This window comes from Natrix helvetica (assembly GCF_964273705.1).
Source record: "Natrix helvetica genome assembly, chromosome: 11".
NCBI lineage: Eukaryota > Metazoa > Chordata > Lepidosauria > Squamata > Natricidae > Natrix > Natrix helvetica.
The window spans coordinates 12,102,075-12,118,267 of NC_138562.1; the positions used below are offsets into that span (position 1 = coordinate 12,102,075).

Consider the following 16,193-nt stretch of genomic DNA (forward strand, 5'->3'; position numbering starts at 1 on the left):
TTGTGGAACCTCTTCTATAGAACCCACCCCTGGATCAAGCTTACCTGGAGCCAGGAGTTCTTTTGGTCACTCCTCCAAGCATTGATTGACCCAGAGTTGTCCAATCTGGCCAGACTGGGGACCCATCCACCTTGGAGCAAAATAAGAAGACAAGAGACTAGGACAGGGATGGCTAACCTTTTCTGGACCAAGTGCCTAAAGCGTGCAGATGCTTATGGGAATGCACCCATGTGCACCCGACCATCCCAAATGCAGAGATTCTAGTTCTCACCGTAGTGTTCTGAAGCTGTGATCTGAGAGTCAGCAATATATCCAGAAGCTAATCCCAAAGGACTCTGGCATTCTGAAACCAAGGGGTTAAAAAAAAGACAGCGATGTAGTAATTCTTGAACACATGACTGATCCGATTTTTGAGGCAGACCTTAAGACAATATGGCAGAAGTAAAACGAGCACGCAGCATGGTCTTTAAGCGAAGGTTGCGGTCCTTAAGCAAACCAATGGTTCACTATGGATGTGGTTTTGCCAGAAACCAGAAGAAACTGCCAGTTTTGGGCAAAAAAAAAAAGGTCCTAAAAATGGCCACGTGACCATGAGACATTGCATACTGTCATAAATACAGATAGTCCTCGGCTTACGACCAGTCGAGCCCAACATTTATGTTGTAGAAATTTGTTAAGTGTTCTCCCCATTTGGGACTGAACCCAGAAGGACATTTCTTCCAACAGTTAGGAAGAACGAATTCCTCCGTTTCTTACCTTTGTTGTACACAAGGAAGAGGGCACTCATTCCTGCTTGTTCGTGGTCACTAACCACACATTCCACTCGCCAAATCCCAGGATGGGATGGTCTCATTTCCACTGTCTCAAAGGCACCTGCCCGAAGATGCAAGAATAATAGATAACGAAATTAAAGAAGCTGTTCTTACTAAACTCAGGCAAGAACCGTCAAAAGGTTCAGCCACTCATACTGTGCCTTACCAGGGAAGAGGTTATAGATGGCCAAACGATACTCCTCAGCCATTCGGATGGTGAACACCTGTCCATGGAAGTAGACAGCGTGGATGTCCTCAACACCACCTGCATTCAGCAGGTACCACCTGACCTGCTGGTGTAGACCCATCACCAGGCCTGGCAACGTGTCTCTCACGTGTCCATTGATAGCTGGGGGGAAAAGAATGGAGAATGTTCAAGTTTAATTCAGCCCTGTCTTAATTATCGATTTAGACTCTAAGATACAACTGAGGAAAATTGGGTGAGGAACATCTCCATTCATGCATGCTATGAAGGAAGACAGAACAGCCCTTTTTCTCAGAAGACTGGAATGACCGGTCTGTTATGGCATGCCAGCAGCAGACTCAGATGATGAGGAGGTTGGGGAGGAACTGGACCAGTGCTGGAGTCTGGGGAAGGCTCTGATGGATGCTCTGCATCGGACGCAGAGTTAGACCCAGGGCTGTCTGACATTTCCTTGCCACCCGAGAGGCAGCTGCCTTTAGAGGCTGAGATGAGTAAGGAGGAAGAACAGCTGGGGCCTCTTCCAGATGCATGGATGCACAGAGCAGTTAGGAGAGATGAACAACAGAGGGCAAGGCATCGACTCAGGAAGCAAGGCAAACATGGATGCTGAATGCAACTCCCTGGCTGGGGAATAAATAGAAGGAAAAAGGAGGGGTGGTTGTAGAAGACAACAGTTCGTATTTCTGAAGAATTTTCTCATTGAAGTGAAGCAATCTTCTGTGTTTTGCCTGCTTTTCTCATTGCTGCTCCCTACAATGATCAGCTGTGCTTTAGAAGATGTTTTTTTATCCCCAACCAGCGGATGAAAAGCGCACACGTGCACTCAAAGCCAGCAAACGTATGTTGACCAGACTAAGGACGCTAGTCAGATGAATGAATACCTGGTAGGCAGAATTCCCCTCCCCCCTATTTTCCTGCCCCAAAACTAAGGTGCGTCTTATACTCCAAAAAATACGGTAGTTCATTAGCTTGGTTTTCTTAACCATCTCCTGGGGAGCCTAGAAAGAGAAGCAGGAGAGAACAGGGGATGGAAGGAAGGTCCTTACCGTAATAGGTGTGGTTGCTTTTAAGGGCAGGATCATCCATCTGGATTCGGCAAGGAGACGGGCAGCTCCTTTCCAAGTTCTCAGCAAAATACCAGCTCTTCGTTTCATCAAAGATGGTGAAGAGTAAAGAGAATTCTTGAATAGCCAATTGTCTGACGTGTGTGGTGCGAAGAACCCCAATATTGCAAATAATCAGAGGTCCAATAAGTCCAGAATGCAGGTCTTTCTCCTGGAACAGAAGTGGGAGGAAGAGAAGCAGAAAAAAAAAGAATGACATTGCTTTAGAACTGTCTTATTTTTTTAAAAAAAAATAAACTTTCATTCAGAGCATCCAAGAAAGTATTTGTTGGTGTCTCTGTTAACCATTAGAAATGCATTAAAACACCCTTGAAATGGTCTTTTTGTTATTTTCTTGGAATGTTCATATGTTTGGCTTTAATGCTGGATTTGCAATTTACAATTATAAATGTATAATTTACAACAGAGATGTAATATGCCTGACTAACTCAAGCCTATTTTAATTTGCGCAGAAAGAGCTGGCTTAGTTAATAAGCCATTTTATTATAAATCACCATTTTATTATAAACAAACCGTTTAATCACAAACCGTTTTATTATCATATTAGTTACTATCTTATTATAAACCACCGTGTATGTACCGTGACCATGTATCCTTTATTATAAAAGACAGTCCTTTGGGATGCACATTTTTTGAAAACGTACTTTTCTCCTTTATTTGGATGATTTAACCAGAAAGCAAAATTTAAATTTGACAGAAGCCCTCCTAACTTATTTTGCATATCAATTTTTTTTAAAGAATTCATCCAAAACAGGGATTATGGTGCTTAATCTGTGCAAATTCCTGATCCGATTTTTCAGGTTGCTGTATTCCTAAGCATCTGATATTGGATAACCCCAGTAGAAAATAAGGATTTCCCATTTACCAAGTTAACGCTGGAAAAGTAGGCCCATGCTTTGCAGTCAAATTCATTGGTGCTTGGACCCATTTCCGGCAGCACCTTGAGGGAGTATTGGCGAACCTCGTTTGGCTGAACAGCCTCTGTCTTCCGGTGTTCTCCATCTTCCTGGCTCCCTTCATATGGCAGTAAATTAGAATGGAAAGAATAAGGTCGGGAAGCCATGTTCTTGAAAGTCACCTAATATGAGGGAGAAATACATGAAGTAGAATTAGGAGAAGGGTGAGGATCCCAGACAGATTCAGGGCTCCATCGGAGCCTGAATCTGTGTGGGAAGATGAGCTAGAACCTCCGCTGATAGAGATTCAGGGGGTGGCTTTGTTGTCTTCGGAGGAAAATGGGGAAGGCCAGGGCCTTTCAGGATTAGGATAGCTTGTAGACAGGGAGGAACAGACACAGGATGAACATGAGAGACAGAGCTCAGGTGAGGAGCAAGGACCACCCCCTCCTGATCCAACAGCACGGAGAGTGGAGAGAAGGCGAGAACAGCGCAGACTGAGCAGGCTACTCGGGAGAAGAGTGCCCTGCCCATCTTCACAAGGCACACCTGGGGAATGAGACTTAAGGAGGCACTATGAGGAGGGGCATTTGTCGGGAACAAACACTGAGTTCATGAAGTGTTGCGTGCCGAATTTTCCAAGAGTCATTGCATTCTTTCTTGGAAAAAAATCTTCCTTTTTCAAAAAAGGCCAGTTTAATTATGGGAGATTTGACCCTCTAATATTTTCCACCCGCACAGCTATATCTCACCACAATTGTATCTTCAACCTGTCCACGGATGAATGGTCCCAGAATACCCAGATGTTCATCTAGCTCTCCACGGACCATCTGTCGCGTAAAAGTGCTGTCAAAATATTCTTGGAAAACAACTTTCTTATAACTTTTGGAGCGTTTTCTCCAGCTGGTCCTCGGATCACTGTGCAGAGAAAACAAGCAATTGGCGTAATGAAATGAAACCTTTTATTTGTACCTAGAGCTGCACGGGCTAAAATTGTATGTAACCTGTCGTATTTCTCCATCCTTTCTCTCCCGCTAGTCTTGTTAGTCTGACTCCCCTCCCCCCCCCAACTCATCTGCAACTAATTCTTCTTATGCTTTCTGGCAGTACTTTTTTAGTTATGCTACTCAGTTAATTACAGCTCTTTCTCCTGGGAAACAAGGACATTCCCACGGGTGGTCGGAGAGAAGAGGAGTGATGTTACCAGGCAACTGGTCGGCACCTTGATTGGATCATGTGACTGATTGTTTGGGAAAGGGAGAAAACTTTTACTTTTAATCAGTTGAAAACCGCAGGAACAATCAGTCAGTTTTCACCAGCCTGTGCCAATATGATACGTCCAAATAAAATTATTCTACCTGCCTCAGAGTTCTATTCGTTATAGGCATATTACTTGAAACCCTGACAAAGCTCTTGGCTAGCATTGAGCAAAAAACAACAACCCCAGTCTTTTCTCAACTCTTTGGTGGATATTTCCATTTACAAAATGGCAGCTGTTCTGCTGTTCTGAAACACGGAATCACAGTGACAGTTAATGTCAAAGAACACGAAGTGACTATTTAACAACACCCACGAATTCAGTCATAACTGTTATCTCTGACTTTTTGTTCTCCTTCCACAATCAATACTGACCCAACAAAAACATTTCCTGACTGTGAGAACAATTAATCAGTGGAACAGTTTGCTTCCAGAAGTTGTGAGTGTTCCAACACTGGAGGTTTTTAAGAAGAGATTGGACAACTATTTGTCTGAAATGGTATAGGGTTTCCTGCCTGAGCAGGGGGGTAGGACTAGAAGACCTCCAAGGTCCCTTCCAACTCTGTTAATCTGTTATGCCATATATTTGCCTGTCTATCTAACTTGAATCCAAACCTTAAAAATCATTTTTATACCCATGTGAACTATAGATTTGAGACCCAGTCTTCCAATATTTGAGGAGCTGCCACAAAGAAGAGGGGGTCAACTATTTTCTGAAGCACCAAGAGGCAGGATGAGAAGCAACGGATGGAAATTAATCAAGGGGAGAAGCAACCTAAAACTAAGGAGAAATTTCCTGACAGTTAGGACAAATAACCGGTGAAATGGCTGGCCTTCAGAAGGTGTGAGTGCTCCATCACTAGAGACTTTTAAGGAGAGACTGGGCATCCACTTGTCTGAAATGGTACTGTAGGATTTCCTGCTTGAGCAAGGGGGTTGAACTAGAGCAGTGATGGGTTTCAAAATTTTTTAGAACCTCTTCTGTAGGTGTGGCCTGCTTTGTGGGAGTGGCTTGCCAGCCATGTGACTGGGTGGGAGTGGCTTGCCAGCCATGTGACTGAATGGGAGTGGCTTGGCAGTCATGTGACTGGGTGGGCGTGGCCAAATTGTAAAATGTGGTGAAACTCACTTAACAACGCTCTTGCTTAGCAACCAAAATGTTGGCTCAGAAACTCTGGCATTTGAAGCGCGCAAGTCTTAAAGCTGTCAAGTTACAAGACCCCTGCAACCCTAACCCTTTAGCAAAAAAACCCCCCAGGGGTGTTCAAACTTGACAGCTTTAAGACTTGTGGACTTCAACTCCCAGAATTCCTCCTCTCGCTCTTCATCTTGATGATGTGCGGACGGGCGGCGGGAGGGAGCTGGAACGGCAATGTAGATTTGTGGAACCTCTTCTATAGAAGAGGTTAGAACTGGCAGGAACCCACCCCTGAAGTAGAGGACACCCAAGGTCCCTTCCAACTCTGTTATTTGAATAATATTAATATTGACTTTAAATTACAAATAAAAACAGGATTGAAATCCAGTTTAGCCACGGAGCGCACTGAATTACCTCAGCAATTTAGCCAAAGGGATGGAAAAAACTTACTTGTCTCTCAGATACGGGGAGGGAGTAGATCCACCATAATCCCATGTCACCTCAACCGCAGCAATGTAATATTGACGGATTTTCCCAGTGAACATTCGAGGATCCTGCTCATCTTCATAAATATCAAAGTCCTCCTTGGTCTCCTCTGTATTGCTATATTCATCGTACTCAGATTTTTCTTTCATGGGTCTTGAGAAGTTTTCTCCTGCTGGTTGGTTGACATCTAAGGAGGTTCTGGAGACCTTCACATGAAACTGGGCCTCTAAATCTTTGCTGTGTGGGATTCTCACTTCTTCCTCCTTCCCTTGGAATGCTGCTGTTTCATCTCTTGAGCTAGGAATCTCACTTTGTTGATCCTTAAACCCATTCATTTCTTTTGAGCTGTTGATGTCCTTCAGCTGCTGCTCTTGAATGTTCTGGTTGGATGCCAGAAGGTCTTGAGAGAGCATGGCTGATGGAGTTTGTTGTAGTGAGATTTTCACCTCCTCTCTTTTAATGATAGCCTCCAACGAGTCATTTCTTAATGTTTGTTCTTGATCTCCACTAGACTTCCTTAAGTCCGACTGCAAAAATGTTTCTGGGCCAGCTTGCCTCATTATTGGTGCATCTTTGGGAGGGCTAAATGGACTAGATGTATGTGCTGGTTTTGTGTTTTTTGGAGAAAGAATGTTGACTTCTGAAACATTTCCTTCTGCCAAAACATTTGAAGTCAGCCCTTGCTTCGCTTCCATATTATGGTCTCTTGTTTCTGTTCTAAAATGATGAGGAGTCACTGTGGTATTGATTACATTCTTCATCGCTGGGGATAAGCTTAGATTATATTGGATGATGTTCCGTAGAGAATAATACGAAGCTGTAGTTCTACCATTATTTCTTATCGGATCATCTCCTCTAGTTCTACCTCTGGAGGGAGGTCCTCTTATTGAAGACTCGGTCTCATTGCTTGTCGAAAGGAAGTTGAGCAATGGCTGAACTCTCTCATCAATCTCGCTAGAAGTTTTTGCTTTGGTATCAGCTTGAGTACCTATTTCATCCAATGGGACTTCCTGTGATTTCACAGACCTCTCTCCCAAGTGTCTCTTGCAACCAAGGGAATGCTGTTGACAGGTCATTGACTTTGACTCAGGTGTTGTCATTCCTGGGCTCTCTCGGTTTAGTTTTGACCGACTTTCTTCTGGATTAGAACTTATATTCTTCCCCAGGCCAGCTAGCTGCAAGGGAGAGGTTCCTTCTGGATGTAAAATATCTCCTTTCCCAGATGAATTTACCTGGGGAATCCTTAAAATTGATCCGCTTTGGGTAACATTTTGCTCTACGAATACATTCAAGGCTCCATGGGAATTTGTGACACTGGCCTTACTGGGCACAGCTTTGAAACTGGGGAAAGATTCTTTTCCTGAGAGATGCTTGTCTTGGTTTGTTTCTTGAAAATCTGGGAGAGGCAAGCTGTCTCTTTCAGTAGAAGAGAGATTTATAGAGAATTTATTATTGTGATTTTCAATATCATTAACATGGAGGGATCTGTCGGTAATATCAGTCCATTTATCTGAGCCCATCGCTGCCTCACTCTTTGGAAACAAGGGGTTTTGTCCGTTCAAAAGATTTGGCAGTCCAACAGTTGGATTTATCTTCAGTTCCATAACCTTCTCCCTCTCATTATCCTGGGGACGCTTCCTCAGAGGTTTTGTACTGATTCCTTCATGAATATCATTGTTACCAAGGAAAAGAAGTTCCCTTACAGATGTAGAGTTTCCAGCACCATCGGTTGGCCTGTGAATTCCTGCACCAAGAGCTTTTCCATCTAGATTGGCTGAACTTGCTAGCGAAAGGTTATCATGATGTGATATTTCCTGTGGAAGCGGTGAATTTTCTGCAGGAGAGTGTTCTTCAAAAGTCTGCTTCTGTAGAGGTGATTGTTCTTCTATGGGGAAAGCATCCCTGGGCAAGATGTCAAACAAGGGTTCATATAGGGATAAGGGTTCTCCGGGAGAGAGGAGAGGGCCAGTGGAATTCTTGGGGTGGTTTTCTTTGAGAACATGGTTAGATTGCTCAAGGCACTTCAGCCTTCCACCTTCTGAATGTGAGGTAGCATTTGGGCATAGTTGGAGATGTCTACTTGTCTTGGAGAAACCTCTTGGCTGTAGGATATTGTCTTCATCGATATAATCTGATGGAATGCCTTCATCATAGTAGTCTTCATTGGCTTGGTCAACATACTCTTCTTGGCGACATACAAAAATACTCAACTTAGCTCTCATTCCTTGTTTTCGAAAATTAGGATTCAAGCATCCCAGCATCCACTTGCCTGTCTCAGAGAAAATGGGAAAAAAACTCAACAAATAAAATGAGAGGAAGATTCAAATAACAGACACATTATATCAGAGATGCATAATCTAGGACTTCAGAGCTGAGATGGTCTGGAAACTGTGAAGAAACCTTGAGCTTATTCGGAGGTTCTAGCAGGGGAGCACAGCTATCATATACCCTTGACCGAAGATCAGTACACTCCTTCTATCTGGGATGGTGGTCCTCTTCCACCCAGCGTGCAGCTTCGGGAAGGACGTACATGGAGCGGTGAGGCAGGAAGGGGACATCCGCCTAGCCAGCCAGATCAGCCGAATCAACCCTGGCGATCAATGGGCTGACAGATGTCACAGCCAGATCGCCCTCACATCCTGAAGAAACCTTTAAAGGTTATTAGCAAATTGTTGCAACTGGAGAAAAGGTTTAAGTTGGGGACTGTGATCTTTGGCATGCCGGTCAAAAACCAAGAATGGCCTTCAGCCCTCAAAAAGGAGCTGTTCTGACCCAGCCTTCACAAGCAATGAGAAACCACTTACTCACAAGTAAAACAACCACCTTTTCCCTCTTTTTAGACTTTTTATAGAAGTCTAAGTCCTACTGCTCTTCTGAGCATCCAAGGACATGTGTTGGATTCCAATTTGTAGCAACATCTGCCCTATGGCCAACGATGGGGAAGGGTGGGAATTTTAAACCAGAGATTTTTTTTAAATTGGGAATCACATCGGAAACATACAATGGAGAATTGGAGTATTTGATTGTCAATGTGTTAACAGCAGCTAGAATTGCATTTGCTAAAAATTGGAAAAATGAGAAAATACCAACGCAGGAGGAAGTTATTCACAAAATAATGGAATGTGCTGAAATGAGTAAATTGACATTTGAAATGAGAGAATGGGAAGATGAACAATTTTATGAGATATGGGATCTATCAGTGGTTAGATTAAAAAAACATGGAAATGAAAGATGTTAGAGAATGTTATAAATATAAGAATAATAGAATGATACAGAGTACAATATAAAGATATATTGTTATTATTGGATAGATTTAAGATGATGTAATGAATTGTTATGATATAAATGAATCCAATATCTAGAATATCTCGTTTAAAATGAAAGAATAATAGTGACAGTCAAATAAATGAGACACAATGATAACAATGTATACAAATATATTTGTTCTGATAATATGCGATTTCATACACATTGTAAGTGATGACTATGGAAAGGATGCACAATGAACTTGTAACTAATCGACACACTGCATGCAATTGAAGATGGCTCTATATTTTATGTTTGGTTTGTTTATGTTTGTCTAAAAATAAAAACTTTCCTTTAAAAAAAGAAAGGAAGGGTGGGAATTCTAGTTCATCAACGCCTGAAGACACCAAGTTGCTTCAAAGGACAATGGATGTCAACCTAACCTGGATTGTCCATGGACATGATAACCGTCTCCCCAGAGAAGGGGTAGATTGCCAGGACTTCCTCGGAGATAGTGTTTTGCTTGAAAGTGTTTCCGGAGAAGAAGATGGAGATGACCTCACTCTGGGCACCAACATTCAGGACATACCAATATACCACTTGGTTCTGGCAGAGCTTCATTTGAAGATTATCAAAGACATACCCATTGATACCTGGAAGAAGAAGGGTGAGAAAAAGATGATTATGAAGCACAAAGAATTTCAATACTCTGAAGCACCCAACTGGGCTGTGCAAACAAGTGAAACCCCATCTGTTCTGAGCGAGGCTTCCCAAGAGCATGAAGCAAACTACTTGTCCCAACAAAAACCCCTTTTATTGATTGACTGTGAATTCTGCTCATTCACATCCAGCAAAGTCTTTCAAGGGAGGATTTACAGTCACAGACCTTCTCTGGCTTGGAGAGCTGACAGGCCGATATCTGCAAAACTTGGCAAGGAGTCTTGGAGAGTCATGAACCAATGAAGCGAACTCATTGTCTCCTGCAAACTCCACTCCCCTTTCCCTCCTCTTTTATTTCCTCTGGGAGGGGCTATTCACCGTCCACCTGTGGCCTTACTCCCAAGTGGATACCTGTTCTTTAGTTGTTCCCTGGTGCATGGCTTTGGGTGAAGGCTGGAGGCAAGTGTCGCTGGTGGCAAAGAGCCAGAGGGCCTCGTTCCAGTGGGACAGCATAATGGACTGGAACTGGCTGACCATCTCAGCCCGCTGAGCCTCCAGGCGCCGGTACCTGGGCTTGCACTCCTGCAGGTCTTCCCCCTGCTTGGAAAGCCTATGCTCGTAGTCCTCAGTGAGGTGCTTCTGCTGAGTCTCCTTCTCAGCCAGATCCAATTTGAACTGAGCCAGCTTTTTTGCTAACTCTCTCTCATGGTGGCAGCTTAGCTCCAACAACTGCTTCTTGTTGGAGCCCTAAGGAGCCTGGGCGGGCAGGTGAGGAGTGACTGGGAGGGGAGGGGCGCGTAGAGGCTGACAAGGTGCCCCTCGACATGAGTGACATTGAGTTGGCCACACCCACCCGGTCACATGATCACCTAGCCATGGTCACCCAGCCAGTCATTAGGCAGATCATTTTAGTGGTCTGCGGGATTTAAAATTATGAATTTAGTGGTCCCTGAGATCCAAACAGTTGGTGACCCCTTATCTGGAAGAAGATTAAAAAAAAAAAGCAACAGCCTATTTTCAATGTATGAGTATAAGGAAATCCAAGATCCAACTTGCAGTAGTATTATTAGACCTTCCACAACAGCTCCAGCTATGTGTAAGAAAGGCACACGTAACATCCTACCTTTCTTTCACTGTTCTTCACCCCATTTTTTTAATAAAAAAAATCTGGAGTTACTCACTGTACATGAGGTTGGATGCATAGAATCCAGGGTCTTGAGGATTAACGTGGGCTGCATCGGGACAAAATCGCTTGATATTCTCTGACAAGTACCAGCTCCAATTTTCATTAAAGACAGAAAACAGCACAAATCTTGCTTCATCGGCAATCATCTGACAGGATCACAAAAGTAGGGGATTAATGGGTCAGAATTTGGGGTGGGGGAACTAGAGATTAAGATGTTGGACCAGGAAGACCAATAACCCAAAAGTTTCTTTGCTGATTGTAAGATTGCCACTATCTTACAAATTGATAAGGGTGCTGTATCTGCTCTTTGAATAATGCTAGGCTATGGAGCAAATGTTTTCAGCGAATTAGTTGCTGGTAAAACTGTCTTTCCTTCTCCAAAAAAGTGACCTCATTGAAGAACAAATTATTAATAATATTTGGATGGATAAGTCTTCCATCGTTGAAAGTATCTTCAAGTAGTGTTGTTCTCTAATTTTCTCCCACAATAATAAAAAAAGCATTTCTTACATAATGTGTTTGAAAGTAACCATGTTTTTCCCATACAATAAGAAGGCATGCCAACCCAATTGCAAATCGTATCCCTCCAATGTCAATAATCTTATATTTCTCAGTACAATCCATTCTTCCATCCACGTTAACACCGCTCCCTGGTAATATAATTTTCAATTTGGTCATCCAAAACCACCTCTAACTCTTGCATCTTGTAGCACTTTTACATTAATTCACACTTTTTTTCTCCCTGCCAAATGTATTTCACTATTATTTTATTAAGATCTTCAAAATATTTTTTTCTCCAATTTTATCGGAATTGTTTGAAACAAAAACAATAACCCCGGTAATATATTCATCTTAATTGTAGCTATTCCTCTTAGCGATAATTGCAAGTTTTTCCATTTTTCCAAATCTATCTTAATTTGTTTTATCAGCTTATAGTAATCATCTTACATAATCGTTACACGTCTTGCTGCTAGTTGAATCCCTAAATATTTTGCTTTCTTTGTGATCTGAATATCTAATCTCTTCATTAACTCTTTTTTCTGTTTCTCTGTAATATTTTTTACTAATATCTCAGTTTCTTCCTTATTTATTTTCAGTCCTGCTGTCAGGCCTGCAGCTATATTCCTTTCAGGATCTTTGGCCTGCCACACTCTCTGTTATTTTACTATGCTATGGAGTAATTGGGAGGGGGAATAGTAAGGAGTAGAACTTGTTGTTGTCAAAGTAAAACATTCCTTTCTAGAAGCCCTTACTTACTTTACTTTACTTTATTTGGACTTTTATACCGCCCCCTCTCCCCAAAGGGACTCAGGGCGGTGTACAGTCAGATAAAACACATAAATAAATCGAAAGTACAAACATAATTACATACTCAGTACCTAAAAGAGGAGGCTATAAGAAACTGTACATAAAGCAAAGCATTTAAAAACAATATTTAAAATAACCCCTAAAAAATACCCAATTAAAATATCTGCCAGGAGGTAGAATAAGACTATGAATGGGCCAAGCCGGCTAAACGGAACAGGTGAGTCTTCAGTTTTTGTCGGAACGAGCGGAAGTCGGTGGTGGTTCTAATATCGGGGGGGAGGTCATTCCAGAGGGTTGGGCCCAAGGTCATTCTTTGTCTCTGCACCCCTGCACCTGACCGGAAGTGGATGGGTGGAGATGCCAGCATGACAATGGAAGATTGGACCGTGTGATGGACTTGTGGGTGTGGGGCAGTGGTGGGTTTCAAATTTTTTAGAACCTCTTCTGTAGGTGTGGCCTGCTTTGTGGGAGTGGCTTGCCAGCCATGTGACTGGGTGGGTGTGGCCAACTTGTAAAAATGTGGTGAAACTCACTTAACAACGCTCTTGCTTAGCAACCAAAATGTTGGCTCAGAAATTCTGGCATTTGAAGCACGCAAGTCTTAAAGCTGTCAAGTTACAAGACCCTTGCACCCCTAACCATTTAGAAAAAAAAAAACCCAGGGGTATTCAAATTTGACAGCTTTAAGACTTGTGGATTTCAACTCCCAGAATTCCTCCTCCAGTCACGTTGGCTCAGGAACTCTGCCATTGAAGTGTGCAAGTCTTAAAGCTGTTAGTTACAAGACCCTTGCACCCCTAACCCTTTAGAAAAAAAACCCCAGGGGTGTTGAAACTTGACAGCTTTAAGACTTGTGGACTTCAACTCCCAGAATTCCTCCTCTCGCTCTTCATCTTGATGATGTGCAGACGGGCAGGGGTGAGGGAGCTGGAACCAATTCTAAACAGCATTGTAGATTTGTGGAACCTCTTCTATAGAAGAGGTTAGAACTGGCAGGAACCCACCCCTGGTGTGGGGGCAAGATCATAAACTTTCAACTGGGTGGAAACCCCAGGATGTTTTCAGATTTGGGTTTCCCACAGATGTGCCAACATGTCTCTCTTAATAAATTGGAACTTAGAACAATGCTTTGCCTTGGACTCTGATTTAATTTTGGATGATATTTGGAACGCTGCCACCTGCCACCAGAAGTGGGCTTCAGGGAAGCCTCCGGAGGGTGAAAATCGGGCGAAAATGAAGGCCGAAATCAGCTGGCCAGCGGGCACATGCACGCTGGAGCTGACAGGACAACGCCTCATGTGCCCTAAGAAATGGCTCCACTTGCCACCTGTGGCACGCATGCCATCGGTTCGCCATCACAGTGTTACCATCAGAAAACCCAGTTGTTTATGCCACAATGCAGCAATGCACCTGATTGCCTCGCTGATCCATGGTTTCTTTGACGCAGACCAGGAGAGGCCCAATAAGCCCAGATGCTAAGTCTTTAGCCGGTTTGATTGAGCTGTAATAGTAGCGAGTCAGGCAACTCGGATCAGATCTAGTCGGGCCGTCCTCTGGCATTATCTTCCACCTGTACGTAAACACCTGTTTGGGTCGTATTGGTATCATCTTCATGTTCTGATCTAGGAGGAAAGAAACCACAATATCATACGGTTTAGTTTCCTGCTGGTATGCAGGAGCCACGTTTGTTGCGCGATGGCCTGGGTGCCGTAGAAAGTTAGCACCCACCCCTCCCAGAAGAACAAAATATTTTGGGAAAAGGCAGAGTATTATGTTTCCCCTAAAAGAGAAATAGACTTTCTTAAGGGAGACAGAAATTCAGAGCTTCCCAGCGGATATTTGATGCCCGTTGAGCAGGACTGGGCCAGCCTATCTACAAAACAAAAGATCTTAAACTCCAGGGCGATGGGATTAAGACATGATCCTCAGGATATCAGAGGATTATCTAGCATCAGGGCTCAGTGCATTGCAAAATCACCTGAGGGACATTGCGTTACCCAGCAAATTTCAACCAAGCTTGACTCTATCAGAAACCTATAAGCAGTTTTTGGGATTTAGCCAGTTCGCACCTATTCGGGAGAACCGGTTGTTGGAAGAAATCTCATTTTGTTCCCCCCCCCCCCACTTTACAGGGCTAATCCTGTAAGGAAAGCAAGAAGGAAACCTTCTGGTGTTGTTTCTAGCCTCATCTTTATTGCTCTGCTTACAGAAACTGCCTCTCCGGTTAAGCCTTATGACGTTGTAACAACTAAGGTGAAGCGCCCATCGACCTGAGTGACGTTGAGTTGGCCACGCCCACACGGTCACGTGACCACCGAGCCACTCCTACCCAGCTGGTCATTAGGGCAGAGAATTGGTTGTTAAATTAGTTGAATCCCACCTCTGCCTACAAGGTTAGCTAAGACCAATAGAATACATGCCCTTGCCACAGGAACAGGAAGCTCAAGGGCAAGGCCCAAGAGAGGGTATAAATAACCCTCTCTCTCAACTCCATGTGATCAGATGCACCAGGACCATGTGCTTGATGCTTCTGCTCCACCATTAAACCATTGTTCCATTAAACCTCCATGTTTCCAGTGTCTTTCTCCCTGCTTGGAACTGAAACCAGATGGATATTTATTCCAGCAATGCTAAGCCGCAAACCATGGCATTACAAAGCCCACAGGATTATATCAGACCAAAAGAAAACTTTAAAAACTCTCATATCATGTCATAATGCATGCAGTATCTGAGACAGGCAGCGATAGAAATTCAACAAATACATTTGATCCCGTAGCCTTCTACAATTACACAAGAGGGCAGCAACGGTCTTTGGAAAGTCAGATAGTAATTTAGTTCTCACAGAGACAGACACAGAGGAAGAGAGAGGGAGGGAGGGGAGCAAAAAAAAGGGGGGGAATTTGAATGGAAATCTGTCAATATTCCAACAATCACAGTATGGGTAGTCCTCAAGTTACGACCACAATGGGAACGACCAAAATTTGTGTTGTGAAGTGAGACATTGGTTAAGTGAGATCTGCTCCATTTAATGACCTTTTTTGCCACAGTTGTTAAGTGAATCACTGCAGTTCTTATGTAACTAACATGGTTCTTAAGTGAATCACGTTGGCATCTTAGATTAGCTACAAACGCCCAACTTATCATCGTCTTCTTCATTTAATGACCCCATAATCCTTTGCGGAGTGGAGTCTGGGCAACTGAATGGAGGAAGCAGAGTGTTTTACTGGCCGGATGCCCTTCCTGTCGCCATTGCGGAGTTTTGTTCAGCAGGTATATCCTCCGGGTGCCCAGAGAGAGAAATATCTTCAAAATATACTTTCTAACACTTCTCCAAAGTTGACGTAAGATTTCATCACGCTCTGCTTTCCAGCATTTATTTTACACGGGAGAGCACGTAGGAGAGAAGCAGCTCAAACGTCAGGCCACCGCACCGCTCCAAGCGCTCCACTTCTCCTGATGTTTGATTTAGCGCAGAGCACAATCTTCACACCAGCTTCGCAGATCAAGCTGAGGGCTCAGCCTTGGCTTGTTTGGCTCCTCCCTCCTTCCCTCTACTTTCGGATTACATGTGAATGCAGCATGAGAGTCATCCCCACCGCCCTTCCACAGACACTTCCCAAGAGATCCCTCCTTCCAGCTGTCTTACGTCGAGTACTTCCGATAGGATGGAATGAGGTGACATTGGTGATTCCGTGAGGGTAAATGTTGTAGGGCCGGCTGGCCAAATTCTTAAACACAATCTGAAACGAGACAGTTTGATATGCCATTCAATCTTTTTGAAGCACTCCAGATGTGGAACAATAAGATAAAAGCAAAGGTTCCCCCACACTGGCGTGCTAGACGTTCCCGACTCTAGGGGGGTTGCTCATCTACGT

At 43.5% G+C, this 16,193-nt stretch overlaps 1 protein-coding gene across 1 annotated transcript in view; it reads right to left on the reverse strand.

Annotated features, from left to right (window-relative positions):
• Nucleotides 1–16,193, reverse strand: part of F8 (coagulation factor VIII) — a 45,443-nt gene that overhangs the window by 9,735 nt on the left and 19,515 nt on the right. The window contains exons 10-21 of the mRNA XM_081964386.1: nt 15,965–16,058; nt 13,729–13,940; nt 11,006–11,156; nt 9,608–9,817; nt 5,883–8,187; nt 3,790–3,955; nt 3,007–3,219; nt 2,064–2,292; nt 979–1,161; nt 757–873; nt 272–343; nt 45–130 (exon numbers count right to left, since the gene is read on the reverse strand). Of these exons, the coding sequence (XP_081820512.1) occupies nt 45–130; nt 272–343; nt 757–873; nt 979–1,161; nt 2,064–2,292; nt 3,007–3,219; nt 3,790–3,955; nt 5,883–8,187; nt 9,608–9,817; nt 11,006–11,156; nt 13,729–13,940; nt 15,965–16,058 (4,038 nt within the window). The remainder of the gene's footprint in view (nt 1–44; nt 131–271; nt 344–756; nt 874–978; nt 1,162–2,063; nt 2,293–3,006; nt 3,220–3,789; nt 3,956–5,882; nt 8,188–9,607; nt 9,818–11,005; nt 11,157–13,728; nt 13,941–15,964; nt 16,059–16,193) is intronic.